At 44.6% G+C, this 15,166-nt stretch overlaps 1 protein-coding gene across 1 annotated transcript in view; it reads left to right on the top strand.

Annotated features, from left to right (window-relative positions):
- The window catches only part of kank4 (KN motif and ankyrin repeat domains 4), an 80,336-nt gene that overhangs the window by 52,664 nt on the left and 12,506 nt on the right, over positions 1–15,166 (top strand). Inside the window, exons 3-6 of the mRNA XM_080011048.1 lie at positions 3,200–3,268; positions 3,906–6,794; positions 6,909–7,493; positions 14,042–14,135. Coding sequence (XP_079867174.1) covers positions 3,250–3,268; positions 3,906–6,794; positions 6,909–7,493; positions 14,042–14,135 — 3,587 coding nt within the window. The 5' untranslated portion in view covers positions 3,200–3,249. The remainder of the gene's footprint in view (positions 1–3,199; positions 3,269–3,905; positions 6,795–6,908; positions 7,494–14,041; positions 14,136–15,166) is intronic.

Below are 15,166 nucleotides of genomic sequence, written 5' to 3'. Positions count from 1 at the left end.
GCACACCGCATTACCCCAGCACCACCCACAGCCAGCGCTATCAATTTTCATTGGCAGAACCTTGGTAATGTTTCCGCTCCCAGTCATTGTCACTGTAACTCAGTCATCATCGGGCACTATATTTATCGGGGGGGGGGGGGGGGGGGGGCTGTAAAATTCTGTGATCTCATAATGTGGGAAACCGTATTGGGCACTCACACACACACACACACACACACACACACACACACACACACACACACACACACACACACACACACACACCAAAACACAAAATGCGAGACCAAAATGTGTCGGGAGTAATGTTCTCGAGTCATGCCAGTCATTGCCGCCTCAAAACAGCAGGTGGGACCCGCCACCTCGAGCTCTTCATTAGCCACGAGAAATTTAGCAATGACTCAGATTAAAAGAGAGGACCTTAAGAAACGCCTCAAAATGAGGTTTTTAGCCGAGGGTCACTGAGGACCTGCCTCATTAAACTGCTGTAGTTACGGTTCTGGCCGGTTGCAGAATATTAAAGACCCATTTTATATTCCGTTTCTTCATGCCCCCCACCCCCCCTCTACTTTCTCTCGTCACCTCTGTCGCTTACTTTCTGGTTTGTTCTTGTTGCTTTTTCGGTTTCAGCCCCCGGTTTCTCCTCCTTTTTCAGCGCACTTCCACCTTCTCTCTTTCACCCCCTCTCCCCTCGTCTCTCTACCTGTTTTCCTACCCCCCGTTCTGTTTAGCACGGACCTAATTAAGGAGAGTTTTGTTGCCGGCCCTATGTGTTTAATGGCCTTTGGGGGGTCTGCCTGTGCTTTACTCAGCATTTATGAGCCCAATTCTTCCGCTTGTAAAATCGGCTAATTAAGCCTTAAGGACAGCAAGCCGATTGCATTCACATTTGCATCAGGCACTCTTCAGAGACGCCCATGTTGTCCACGTTCCCGGGACAGGCAGGAGTAGCGGATTGAAGAACGGTTGCCATGGCAGCAATCACTAGGTGTTAGAACTTGGGCTTTCACTGTCAGTGATGTCTGTTTGCGAGTGTGGTTGAGTTGTGTGTATGTCTGTGTGTGTGTATCGGTGTGTCATCTGTTCATATGCAGCAGAGGGAGACGTGGAGAACCTAAATCGGCAGAAAGGATTCTGCTCTATGTGGCCCCTTTCTGCCCCACACTAAAGCTTTATTCATGTAGCTGTCCAATCCAAACTTGTCGCCGTTCCCTGACACTTGAATCCCAGGCGGCGCCGGGTGTCATTGTGATTGATTGCGTGGCTGGCCAACGTAACGTTTGCCTTGCAATATTGCCTGTAAACGCTGCACAGCGCGTAGGTGAATGGAAACCGCAACACTAGGACCACCAAAACCCTGTGAGGCATTGGTGTGAAGGTGCTGCGATGAAAGTGTGAGTGCAGAGCTGGCGTCTGCGATCAATCTACGGCCTTCTGCTCTGAAGGTTATGTTTCGGGGGGTTTGCTGGAGATCCTGTTTTAACTACAGTAGCAGGCTTTCAGATCAGCTAAAGTCGGTTGTCGGTTGTATTTGCTCGTGGACACATGGATATTTTTTCTGACGTCTCATATGAGAGCGGTTGTCCAATCAGACATTGGCAATGTGGAGTCAGACGCCTACAGTAGGTGTCAGTGTTTTCGCATTCCCTCAAGGGCTCACGCTTTGTCGCTTCTTTTTTTGTCATCAGCGGAAAGAGTTCTGCAACGCCATAAGAATAGCAAACTAAATGATCGATGAGAGGGGAAATGCTTAAAAGGGAAAAGGAATAGTTTGCTGTCTCAGTTTTAAATAATAATAATAAATAAAACTTCCGTTCAGTATCATGAGCAGCAACAATCACAGTTTGATGACGCAGTTGGCCTCTTGTGTGGAAAACACATTTTACCACATTTGCAAGGGAAACTCATTTAATAATCAGTGTTTTAGCTGTTTAATAGCGACGGGGTGTATGGTGTGCAATCAGGGCTTAAGTATTTCTTTTAAATGGATTTGAGCTGCACGCCTCACTAAAGGCTGTGAGGATTGCCAAGGTTTACTACAAGTAGTGGATTATTTGGCTGTAAGCTTCACATAAGCTGTTCAAAGTTTTGACTCCAAATGTAGCAAAATGTCGCTGGTTTCTCATTCAGACGCGGGAACTTTGCAGCACATTCTGGCGTTGCGCTGACCTCACTGACTTGCATTTACACTTACATTTATTCATTTAGCAGACACTTTCATCCAAAGCGACTTACAGGAGAGGCTAGAAACAATCAATCATACATCGACCATTGGAGCAACATTGAACTTAAGTGCGTGATCACCTGCTTCTAAATGCAACTAGATACAAGTGCAAGATAGCTGTAAGGAATCAGAATAATATATTGTCGTTAGTATCTTTTTGTATGTTAGTGCAATATGATAAGTAATTATTTTTGTCTGTGCATTGTGTAAAATAAACAAAAACGTGGACACAACATTGTACGTTAGGAATCGACGATCAAAGGACAGGATGCTGCTGCCGTTCACAATATTTCATTCTTACATTCTTTTCCAGCACTTTGTGCAAATTACTCGAAAAAGGTCATTGTCGTTACAAGCACATACTTGCAAAAACAAATAGGCTTGAGGTCATAGAATGCCCAATGCCTCCATAGAATTCCTAGCTCGTAGGTTGAGGAAGCTGTTAGGAAACAATACATGTTTTGTTCGGTCAGGACAGAAAAAATGAATTCCTAATGGGTTTTCATAAAAACAAATGCAAATGCAAAAATGAGGCTTGTAACAGTGCTAGAAAAATGCTACAAAATTAACATTTATCCAGCAGTATTCTGATATAAGTATTTTATCACAAAAATTACAAATATTTACTGTTTTGGAGTACATAGAGCACAAAGTCATGTTACAGATATATCTTATGTTTTTGCAGTTGGTTAACAAATCAATATTTTTCCATCAAAAAAAGCAAATTTTCACAAGGAACATAAAACAACAGCCCTACCGCTAGCAGTAATGCAACTGGACAGTTCAAGAAAGCAGATATGCTGAGTCAGACATATTGAATTTTGAGTCTTTTTTCCCCCTCCTGGAGATATTTGTCTTTTTCCTCACAGCAGTGGTGAAAAAATTTGGAACTGTAATGGCATGGTTGAGGTCAATCAATAAATGGCGTTATTTCTCAGACAACTTATTTTTCTGTGTTTTGTTTTGCGTGTCCCCTAGGCTGCCAGCTCTATCCGCACCAACAACTCCACCTGTGAACTCCACCTCCAATGATGGACAAGAAAAGTGGTGAGCACCACTGAGCCTGCGTTTATACAAGTGCACAAGATCTGATGTTTAACTGTTTGTGGCACAGGCCTGTGACAATCGCAATCACATCTGCGCCCTGAAAAATAGTTGTGAGATCTTCTGTTCCTGTTTTACATTCAGGCAGAGTTTTTCAAGCTAAATTGTTTCCTACTGGTCCGAGTCTCATAGGCATACGTTTACACAGCATGAGCCACATTTTGCATACAGATGAATGTGTTTTGGTGCAATCACTGCATGATAATTGTATCTCAGTAGGTGATATGGTTTTACATAATAACACACACCATGTGCACAGTCTGTGGGTGTGAGGGGTTGCATGTAATTAATACATGTAATGTTTAGAATCTGCAGTCTTTTAATTTGTTTTTATTTATTTATTTGTTTGTTTGTTTGTTTGTTTGTTTATTTAAGCTTTTCTTTTGTTGTTGTCACTCTTTTTGATTTGGTTACAATATTTCTCCTATTTCTTCTGTTTTATCTGATTGGAAAATGTGTTGATATAAATTATATTATTGTTATTATTAGAAGGGTAATTTAAGTGATATTTGGAGTCATTGTAGGAATAGACATAGTATTAGCTGTAGCTTTGATTGATTGTACTGTTTGTTTGTTTCAGCAAACGGCTTCTCACCCAAGGCCGGTGAGGGAGGAGTTCAGAGGAAACAGCTGCCCTACTCTGTCGAGACTCCCTATGGATTCCACTTGGACCTGGACTTCCTCAAATATGTTGATGACATTGAGAAAGGCAACACCATCAAGAGAGTCCACATCCAGCGCAGAGTCAAAGGCCCCAAATTCAGCACTCTGCCCAGGAATTTCAGTCTGCCTGGACATGGAGCCAGGCCTGCCCTGAAGGAAAAGGACATTGCATGGTCTGGGACCTCTACCCTGGGGCCAAAACCCAAATCCCGGGTAACAGAGGTCCAGCAGATCTTTGACTTTAGACCAAGCGATGGAGCCACATCAAGCCAGAGCAGCAGGGGGACGACAAGCCTAGCGAGTGGCTATGTCTCAACTAAACCCAGAGAAGAGATCGGTGCTGGGCTTCGAGGGCTGGAAGACAAGCCTCTGGGGCTCCAGAGTCGACCAAACTTGCTCCGAGCCTCCAGTATGCCCATTACCGTTCAGCATAGAAAAGGCTCAGATTCCAGCAGTCCTGACCAAGTAGTTGGCACACCGGAGAACGGCTCATCAGAAAACGTGTTCCGTTCTTCACCTGACCTGCCAGACAGACGGTGTGTGCCCCAAGACCGGGCTGGGCTGCACCAGCAAATCACAGTGGCACTGAAACGAGTCAGGGAGCTAGAGGAACAGGTCAGAACCATTCCCGAACTCAAGGCTCAGATCTGCTCACTAAGAGAGGAAAGAGAGCAACTGATACTTCAGCTCCAAGCCCAGGCAAAAGCCCTCACCTCTTCCTCTATTTCAGTGCCAAGTGATGATTCTCGGGCACACACCGAGCCTCGAGGAGACGGACCCCCAGGGGAGTTGAGCACAGTTATCATTGTTCAACCCGAGAGAGGTTTAGATGCTTCTGGCTGTACGCCAGCAGCGCTAACACCTTTGAAACAATCAGAAACGGAGAGCAGGGTTTTGCAGATAGAAAGGCAGCCACAGCGAGTAAGTGTAAAGAGTCCCTTAGCACAGGGAGAGATGAGCAGTCTCTCGGGGAAGGAACGCGAGAGGCAAGCACACCCTCCTGAAAAACCAGACAGGCAAATAGCAGGATTAGGGAACCCATTAATTGAGCAAGCAGCATCAAAACTATCACAAGAAATTACAACCCAGGAAATAATACAACTTAAGGTGACTATAAATGAAACAGAGGTAGTTAACAATCAAGGTGCTCAGTTGATGAAAGACGGAAAGCTTGGAGGCGGTATCACTAATGATGGGGAGCTTAATAGTGTCCAGCAGCTACAGGAGAAGCTAGCAATCCTGGAAGCTAGCCTAACCAAGGCTAGCCAAGAGCTTGAGAGAACCAATGTCCTTTTGAAAGAGCAAATTGAAGAAAACCAGAAGAAAGATGAGAGAATACTACAATTGAGTGAAGGTGTGCAAGTAGAGGTGTGCACGACGGAGAGGCAAGGTAGGATGAGGAGAGAGAGCATTGACCGGGGCACAGAGATGGAGCATGTTGACTATGACAACCAGGAAACAGAGACGGAGTCTCCTGGTACCGTGGATCAAGGAACAGACACCGATCAAATCTGTATTGAAGTTTGTATACCCAGAGAAAGGGCTGGAAGTATAGATCAAGAAACAGAGACCGAAAGAGTTGACACTCTCGATCAGGTGACAGACACAGAAGCAGAGACTGTGCCACCAACAAGACAGAGAACCAACAGCGTTGATCAGGGCACTGAAACAGAGAGGGTTGGCACTCATGACCAAATGACAGAAATGGCATCGGCAGACAGAGTGAATCAGGTCACAGAGACTGAAGGAGAGACGGTGACAAATCATCCACTAAGGCCTAGGGCCAGCGGTGTGAACCAGGTAACAGAGACAGATAGAGTGGACACTGTCGACAGAGTGACAGAGACAGAGGCTGCACAAAGGGCAGACCGGCAGACGGAAACAGAGACAGTGAGAGATGAAAGGCAGAATGACAATCCGGTTCAAAAGAAAGAGGCAGAGAATCTGTTCTATGAAAGTGGTGAGAGTGAAACAATAAAAGACAGTGATGCTGTAGTCAGTGTCAGACCAGAAGGTGGGAATTATCAAATATTAGACAAAGATAAAGATGACAGCAAAAATGCGGTCACAGAAGAGTCTGTCAAAGAGAGTTCAGTTGCAATTACTGAGAGTGTAGACAAGAAAAGTCTAATTACAGATAATGAAGTCACCCTCGAATCTGATGTAACAGGAAGAACTAAAGACACAGGATCTAAGATGGAACACAGCTCTTTAAAAAGTCACATAAAAACAAGAGGAATTATGCCCCCAAATACTTTAATGATGAATATAGTTAATAAAGAGGAAAATGGTTTGAATACTTTGGAACAGCAGCACACAGTAGCAGACAGTGACGTTCTAAGTGCAACACAAGAGACTCTGGTCACTGAAAGTGTTGTAGCAGTTAAGTCAGCTGTCAATGCAGCCACTCCAGTAAGACCTCAGAGAGGCCGGAAGCCTGCAGCTGAGCAGCCCCAGTCTTCCCAGCCCCAGACTACCCCTCCCCAACCTCAAGCTCCACCCTTACGTCCAAGGAGAGGATCTAGCGAGACTCAACCTCTGCAGCCTGAGTGCCAGACTCCTGCCCATCCTCAGGTTCAGGTGAAGGCCTCATCGCAGCTAAAGAGCCAAACCGCATCCCAGCCTTTAAGTGCAATATCTAGCGGGAACCAAATCCAATCCTCTGAACCTAAAACATCGCCTCAAGTCCAGGCTCAGTCTCAAGCTGATTTCCTCCCCACCCCCCACAAGCCTTCTGGGGGATTTGTTGAGGGCCAGTTACAACCCAAGCCTCAGGCTCAAAAGCAGGCCACATCTAAAGGGTCAAGTGAAGTACAAAATCAGCCTCAACCACAAACCTCTGTCTCTCGCCGCGATTCCAAAGAGATGCAGACCTCACGCAGGCGGTCCACTGAATCTCAACCTCTTCGTCGTGGATCAGGTGAGGCGGAAGCCAGTGCTCGTTGTGGGTTGAGTGAAGTCCAAGCTCAGCCTCAGCGCCCTCGGAGGGGTTCAAGTGATACGGCGGCCATCCGCAGAGGCTCCGGTGAGTCACAAACTGTTCGCAGAGCCTCGGGGGAGACAGCCCAGCACCGTAGTTCAACTGAAGCCCAGTCTTCGCGACGTGAATCAGGCGAGGCCCAAACTTCTCGCAGGGGCTCTGGTGAATCCCCGACTTCACCAGCGGCTCTGGGTCAGGTCGTCACTCGACTAACAGGGCTTCTGGGGGAGCAGTGGGCACAGCTAGGGAGCGGTTCTGGGGCTCAACAGGTGCCAACAAGCCAGCAGGAAGGCCCCAGTGCACAGAAGCAGGCTGCAGGGAAAAGAGCGGTGCCAGTGAAAGGAGCATCAGCCAAGCCTGCGGGGAAAGCAGCCTCGGCACAAGCTACAACAAAACCAGCGGGGAAAGCGGGCCCATCCAAGATGAGCTCTATTCAAAGTCAGCTGGTCAGCTCCCTCAGTGTCCTCTCGGCCTTCTACTCCCCTGGGCAGAAAGCGGCTGCAGCCAACAAACAGCAAGAACAAGGTACTTGCCGGTGGTTCAGTTAGATTCAAATTAAATTGGCTTCCTCACACACTGCCAAATCGTTTCATTGACTTTCGTCTGACCTAGCTATCCAGTGTTCATTTGTATGTCGATCCACACACACCCTACATTTTCACATTCAGTAAAACACTCCACTCCTTCACAGCTGGATCATTATTCCCTTTTATGATATTATTCAGGCCAGTTTATTTTTTTGTTTCCCTTTTGATTCTCTTCTAGTGGCCTCACAACTGATTAATATGGAAATGCCTTGAATAGTATTCCAGCCATCATAACATCTTTGAAGTACAAGAACATTTCCATAGGCTGCCTGATATATTTGAAGGGTGATAGATCACCATATTGCCAGGCTGCAGGGGCATCACCAGTGTTAGGTTTTCAGGGCTTTATTCTTGAATAGCTTTTGTTCAGCCACAAATCTTCCAATGTCTGAATAAAGAGATTTCAAGTTGCTGTTTATTGGTTTTAGAGTCGCGGCGCGCCAAGCTGGCTATGTGTAAAAGTTTTTCCTCCGAGAAGCGCATATTTGGTGGTGACAAGCACCCCTTGCCCTCTATAGTAAGAGCCAACAATCAGTGCAGGTGCCGTCTGTGGGGGAGTCTAAGAGAGAGACTGCCACACAAACCAATGACAGACAAACCCTATTTATTAGAAAATAACCTACCACTTACTAATATGGATTGACAAATCCATATTTATTCTTTAACAAAATCGACCTGGAGTGAATTGGAAAGAGTAAACTGTTAAAAGTTGTGGGCAACTACTGGCGGTAGAGCAGTGTACTGTTTGTTGTCTCCGCCTACATTGGTTAGTTGACTTGGATTGTTATCTGATGCTTATCTCGTGACAGTGCCACTGCAATACAGTGTCTACCCATTTTTGGGTTAAATAGACACAGAGTTAATCTTTGCGTTATCATTTTGTATGGCGCAGCCTGAAAAGGGACTCCCTTTGTAGCTAAATATAACTATGCATAACCATTTGGCAAATGTTTTAACTCTAAAATAGGAGTGTTTCCCAACTTGAGGCACATGATATATGATGCAATACACTGCAAAATACCTCGGGCAATTTAAAGAGCTGCAGCTTGGTCTCACTTGGGCCTCTGTGTTCAAATGAAAGAGACTTGTCTGAGGTTAGTTATGAATGAAGACACATCTCCTCGGATGTAATTTATTCTTAATTTAATCGGTTTGTGCCTTGTCATGAGTTGTCATGTTATATCATATTATTTGCCATGGTGCATTTCTTAAGGCATGATAATCCAAACATTTTAAAGAAAATTTCTCCTTTATCCTATTAAAATTGACGCCCCCAACACAGACACACACATCCTAGCTGAACTTTGGCTGATCTTATTCACATACCACGCAGAATACAGTGCCTGAGCTACAATAAGATTGGTTATGTGTTTAATTGTATTTTTCTCCTGAATCTTGGCTACTGGAAAAAAATATTTTAAAAAGCACATCATTAAGTGTGCCATTGTGATTTTCGGCACAGGATGTTTGTACTCAGGAACCTATATTATCAAATGCCCTATATATAGGAATGCTATTCCATTGTTAAATGAACTTGGGAGAACTCCATAGAATTATATAGTATAACATACATAACACACTTTCAAAATACATTTTCAACAATGAGAAATTAAATTATCCAAAATGATGTCTCACACGTACTGCTTCTTCTGCTGGGCCAGAAGTGTTTTTGTCAAGACACTTCTGACCCAGCAGTATGCGCGGTCAAATCTGTGGACCCGGAATCCACAAAAGCAATGCTTGTTTCATGGCCATATCCTTGCATAGCTTGGTTGCATCTCTCAGAATGCCATCTCTTTGTTCCTTCAGTCCCGGAAGCGTGGCCATTCGCGTATCTCCGCCATTTAATATCATAACAGTGGCTGTGCAGTATTAGCTCGGATAGGACTCTCCCTCTGAGCAGCCACTGGCAGCCACAGCGGCAGAGCAGGGCACGGTGCTGGGCACATGCTAAACGACACGCTCGAATGGCCGGCAAGAATACATCAAATATGTACAGCTTACTTTATACATTTTAGCCACACGCACACATGGAAAGGATCGTGAAAAAACAGCGGCACAAACTTCACATACACACACTTTAGTACATTAAATATGCCTTGAGAAAATCACTCTGCCATTTCAGTTATTTCACGTCTGGAGTTCATTTAAAGTTCATTGGGTAACTATGCATACAGTATGTGGGCTTGTATTTGTGCATGCGGGGGCGTGCTTTTGGATTATTGTTGGAACTATTTCGCTGTGGTTGCTGTCTACATCTTTAAGACTATGACATTTGAGCGTTTCCTGTCTGGTTTTAATTATTTTGCAATACACTAACACACAGAGACACAATACATGAATCCACTCATATTACATCGATGATCCTTACGCTCCAGTCTGTATCAAATCATTACAATCTCCTTAAAGCACCAGTGACTTTCTTTGACTCGGATTCTATAGACCATGCGGAGCGACTTGATTTAATTTACTCCATCTAGCGTGAGAATATGTTAAAATTACATTTAATATCTCAACTTCCCCTTCCCCTCACCACTGGATGAGAGCCAGCCGTGCCGATCCACGCCGGATCGTATCTGAAAGAAAAGCACGCCCTAGATAGTGGAGGTCCTTGGGTCAAGGTACTCAAAGGGGGCGATTTGCCGTAATCTAGCCATCTACCCATGACATAAAATAATTAGGTGTCATCACGGGGGGCGGGGGGCAATCTGTTACAGGCCTTGGAAGCGCCATGGCTCGAGGCTGCCACCAGCGTCCCTCACCTTGAGACAACTAAGAGCGGCTTGTCCATCCATTACAAGATCTCACAACTTTCCATCAAGCCTACGCTGTACAGCATCATTGGCCTACTGCCAAATAACAGCATCAGGACACAGTATGTACACAGTATGAGATATTGTAGACCATTTGGCATTTACAGTAGAGAGAAGGCTTTACATTTCTTGGACATAGTCAGGAAATATATGAATACATTTAGCTGGCGGCAGCAATACGCAGGGTCCAGGGTAGTTGTCCCTTCGGTAAAGTTCAATGGACGAGGGTGCTTTGGCTCTCTATTGTGTGTTGTGACTGCAGAACTTCATTGGTTCCGGCCTTTGTTACAGTGTAATTACAGTATATGTTCGGGCACTGTTTGCGGCTGTGAGTGGGTTTCCTACATCGTAACTAACGGCAATTATTATTCTGAAGTAGGGCTGCACGATTATGGCTAAAATGATAATCAAATCTTTTTAGTCAATGTTCTGATCACGATTATATATCACGATTATTCATCCATTTAAGGGGTACACAATTACTTTATTTCACTTTGTAAGTCAATAGAAAACTGCCTTCACAATAATAATGTATTTTATAAACCTATAAATAAATGAACTCAAATGTACACATCTTTAAATCAAAATAGGACTTTGTTCACATGAATTCAGTCTTCTTATGGCTATATATAAAGTACATCCAAACAAGAAGGCCAGTTACATTATACCTGCAGCTTTTTTGCAAGAACAAAATCAGCCAAATTGCAGACAGCAGAAATTCAAATCAGCGAGCAGGCCAATTGCTACCGACAACGCCGCCTGCCGGAGCCGACAACGATCCGCCGAGAGTCCAGTGTCCTGGTTATCTCCACTGGTATATTATATGAGTGCAGACATTCACTCGTAACGGCCTGGTAAACTGCAGTGCTATCACGTGTACTCCGTCAAGGGTTTATGTTCATCACACATCCATATCTATCACATTGCCATCTTGGTTAGCTTGAGATTGTTGATAACAAACTCCATACACAATTCTGAACCAATCTGGATCAAACTTGAACGACCCCATGTTTGAACTGCCCCGAATACAAATCTTATTCAGATTGTGTGTGGGTTTGTTGGATCCATGACATCCATGAAAGTCTGATGTCAGTCACATCTGCACGTGACGCCATCTTGGTGGGAACCAGGTTGTTGACCAATCACTAGACTGCAATGCTATCATGTGACCTGTGTGAGCCATCCTTTTTACTAAATTATTCCACAATAATGGACCGATCTGAATCAAACTTGGATGTCGGGCATGTCGCCCCAAATACACATTTTATTTATCTTGTCTGTGAGTGCGGCGGATTCATGACATCCACACACCACCGACGTTAGTGTTTCACTAATAAAAGCAGTTGGGCCCCATAATTAATGATAAATACTGTATTTCAAATGATCAAAGCTAATGGTAGGACAGAATTACATTAAAATTACTAGACATTACGTCATTAACCAGGCGCTTTTGTGCAAAACGACTTACAATAATTACCTGTTGTCGGGAGTCGTCAAACCAACTCTATACAGCCTGACTGTCCAAAGACAGTGGAGATGCTGACCCAACGAAGGCATCTACTCAAAACTCGTCCCTAAAAGTTTGTATTTTTGTCAAACTTACAGCCTCCAGACTCCTTTTATTCCCTTTTCCTTATTATTATTTTTATTTTATTTCATTTTCTCTGTATTTGTCCCGTCTTTGATCCCCCAAAACTCTACACATCCTTCACGGTTGAACATCAACGGAAGCCCAAGACTGACACATACCATGATGGGGTGGTCAGGAATCGGTCCATCTCCTCGAGAGTGAAGTGCAGAAAAGAAAATATGGGTATTATATGTTATTATCACAGAGCGGTATGAGGAAAAATCCAGATTCGCTTTGTTGTGCCGCAATCACGCTGATTAGACGTGACAGTTGTTTCCTCCGATGTCAGACTGTGCTCATTTGGACGTCTGTCTGGAACGAAGCGTATGGGGGAGCCCCGGCAACCTTCTCCTGCCGCTGTGCCAAAAACAAAAGATTTCCACGCCGTTAGGAGAGCTTTACCGGCTTCTGATTATGGGGGTTTTGCGGTGTCTTCCGGGGTCCACGACAACAAAGAGTGCGCGTACAGTATATGAGTGTAGTCATCAGACACAGGGCGAGGAACGTGAATATGGACAGGAAAGTGGGTGTATAGTCTCGGCCTGCACATAAAAACACTTACACGTGGTATGTTAAAACATGAATACATGTTGCACAAGGAAAACAATTACTCATAAAAGCACCCTCACTCATCATCCACGAAGGTGTACATTCTTTGACCTGCTGCTCTTTGGCTTCCTTTGTTGGTGGTGTCATCACTCAGAACGTAAAACAGACATTATTCCCCTGACTGGGGTTTTACATATCTTGTTGGATCTTGTCATCATATGTTATTATACAGCTCTGTCTCAAAACTGTGGATTAGTCAATTAGTTCTGAATGTCACAGGCAACCAGGTCTCTGCCTGGATTCACGTCCCTCATTTCACGCTGCGTACATGCCGGTGCTAATGCTAGCGGCTGCATCTTTGTGTTGCTACAGAGGAACTAAAATTTTACTTCATATTCTATATCTATATATTATATTGATATTTCATATTTCACCAACAATATGTAGGTAAGTCATGTAGGCTGTACACCAGTGTGTAGACATGTAGGCCGTACAACAGCATGTAGCTAAGTCATGTAGGCTGTACAACAGTGTGTAGGTAAGTCATGTAGGCTGTACACCAGTGTGTAGACATGTAGGCCGTACAACAGCATGTAGGTAAGTCATGTAGGATGTACAACAGCATGTAGGTAAGTCATGTAGGCTGTACGACAGCGTGTAGCTAAGTCATGTAGGCCGTACAACAGCATGTAGCTAAGTCATGTAGGCCGTACAACAGCGTGTAGGTAAGTCATGTAGGCTGTACAACAGTATGTAGGTAAGTCATGTAGACTGTACAACAGTATGTAGGTAAGTCATGTAGGCTGTACAGCAGCGTGTAGGTAAGTCATGTAGGCTGTACAACAGCATGTAGGTAAGTCATGTAGGCTGTACAACAGCATGTAGGTAAGTCAACATCTTTGACATGTATGGAAAAGTTGTTGTTTTTTGTGGAGCGAATATGTTGCTACGTTACGCAGTATTAGCCGCGCATTGCATTGTCTCAGCGGAAGTAGTTCTTCAACCAGTCCTACTAGTAATAGTAATCATTTCAAATCAGTATTCAATCTCAATGTACTTTATTTAGCATGTAGCCACGTACAGTAATAGGTGGGATAATGTGCCAGTCTCATAATCGCAAAATAATCTCACCTGCTGCTCTTTGGGTGTTCACGTTTTGAGCAGATAATTATTGTTCTTTTTTTTTTTTTAATGCCCCGGCCGTGTGCCCATAACATCTCATCTTCATTATGGCCTTTTGCATTGATACCTGACTGTCACCCTCGTTGCGTCACAGCAGGAAAGTGATTCCGGCTGTATTTGCGCTTACATTGAACAGTTGTGTTTGATTATACGTTTGTTTCTTTTCTGACATTGTAGGTGCACACACAGGAGGAGGAGGAGCGAAGACAGACACACACACTCCAAGGTAAACCATTGCCAACCCTTCTCTCTAATTCCCTGTTGATCTCTCTCTCTCTCTGTCTCTCTCTCTATCGCTCTCCTCTCGGCCAGGTCTCAAATCCATTATGAAGAAAAATGGAGCCGCTGACAAGCAAGGCACTGGGGGAGCCAAGAAAAACCTAAAATTTGTTGGGGTGAACGGAGGGTAAAGTATTTTCTTTAATCAGCGTCCAATCTTCATCCAGTATAGTTCCGTGCACGTGTGTGTGTGTGTGTGTGTGTGTGTGTGTGTGTGTGTGCGTGTGCGTGTGTGTGCATCTAAAGCTAGGGCCACATTACGTGCAAGTGCACATTAACGACTCACATTGACAGATTTTCTTTGCCAGTCTTTTCTGCGCACACACAGAACAACTGCTGTCTTTGAGGAACACAAATCTGAAGACGGAGAACTGATGGACGGAATTTTGTGGTACTCCAGCTCTCGCAAAAATCGAGCTTTATTCAGCACCCAAAACAAACATGGCTGCCATGCAGCCTGCTACCATGGTTGTTTGTGCAGCGAACTTGCGGCGTTGAGATTATACACTAATTAGACCCTAATGAGTCACCACAATTCCACAAGTGGCTCTCCCATTTCCGAAGTCCTCACTCTCCCACTTGCCAATTTCTTTGGCTTCGGCATCCTGCAGCCGCACAATCTCAATGGGCGTTGAAAATGGTCGTTGCGATTCGAGGCTTTGACGCCTCACACGCCAAAGGATTTTGAAAAGACTCGCCCCCGATAAAATCAAAGATGTTTGATTGAATCGTGACCTGGCCGATGGGGATGGTATAGAGACACACACACACACACACACACACACACACACACACACACACACACATCGATGACAGCTATGATTCTATAGCGCAACTACCCCCGACTACCCTGACTCAGCCCGATCTGAAATCGTTGCTAAATTGGCCTCGAAAATCACATAATGTGGCCCTAGCTTAACAGATTGCAGCGGTTGACTATAAAGCCTTGCTGTCCTCCACGTTAGGAGGCTAGTCAATCTGGCTTGCCTTGCAACGTGCACCTGAACATGCGCATACATACAGACACATACTCACTAAAAGCAACACGGTCTGTGAAGAAGGTAATTATCTGGTAGTGTATCACGCTGGGCTGGACAGCGATCCCCCGCTCCTTTCAAAGCGCTCCCAGCCGGAGACAAATGATGAGTGCATTTGTGT

This window comes from Zeus faber (genome assembly GCF_960531495.2).
Source record: "Zeus faber genome assembly, chromosome: 1".
Lineage (NCBI taxonomy): Eukaryota > Metazoa > Chordata > Actinopteri > Zeiformes > Zeidae > Zeus > Zeus faber.
This window is presented reverse-complemented; position numbering and strand designations above follow the sequence as displayed.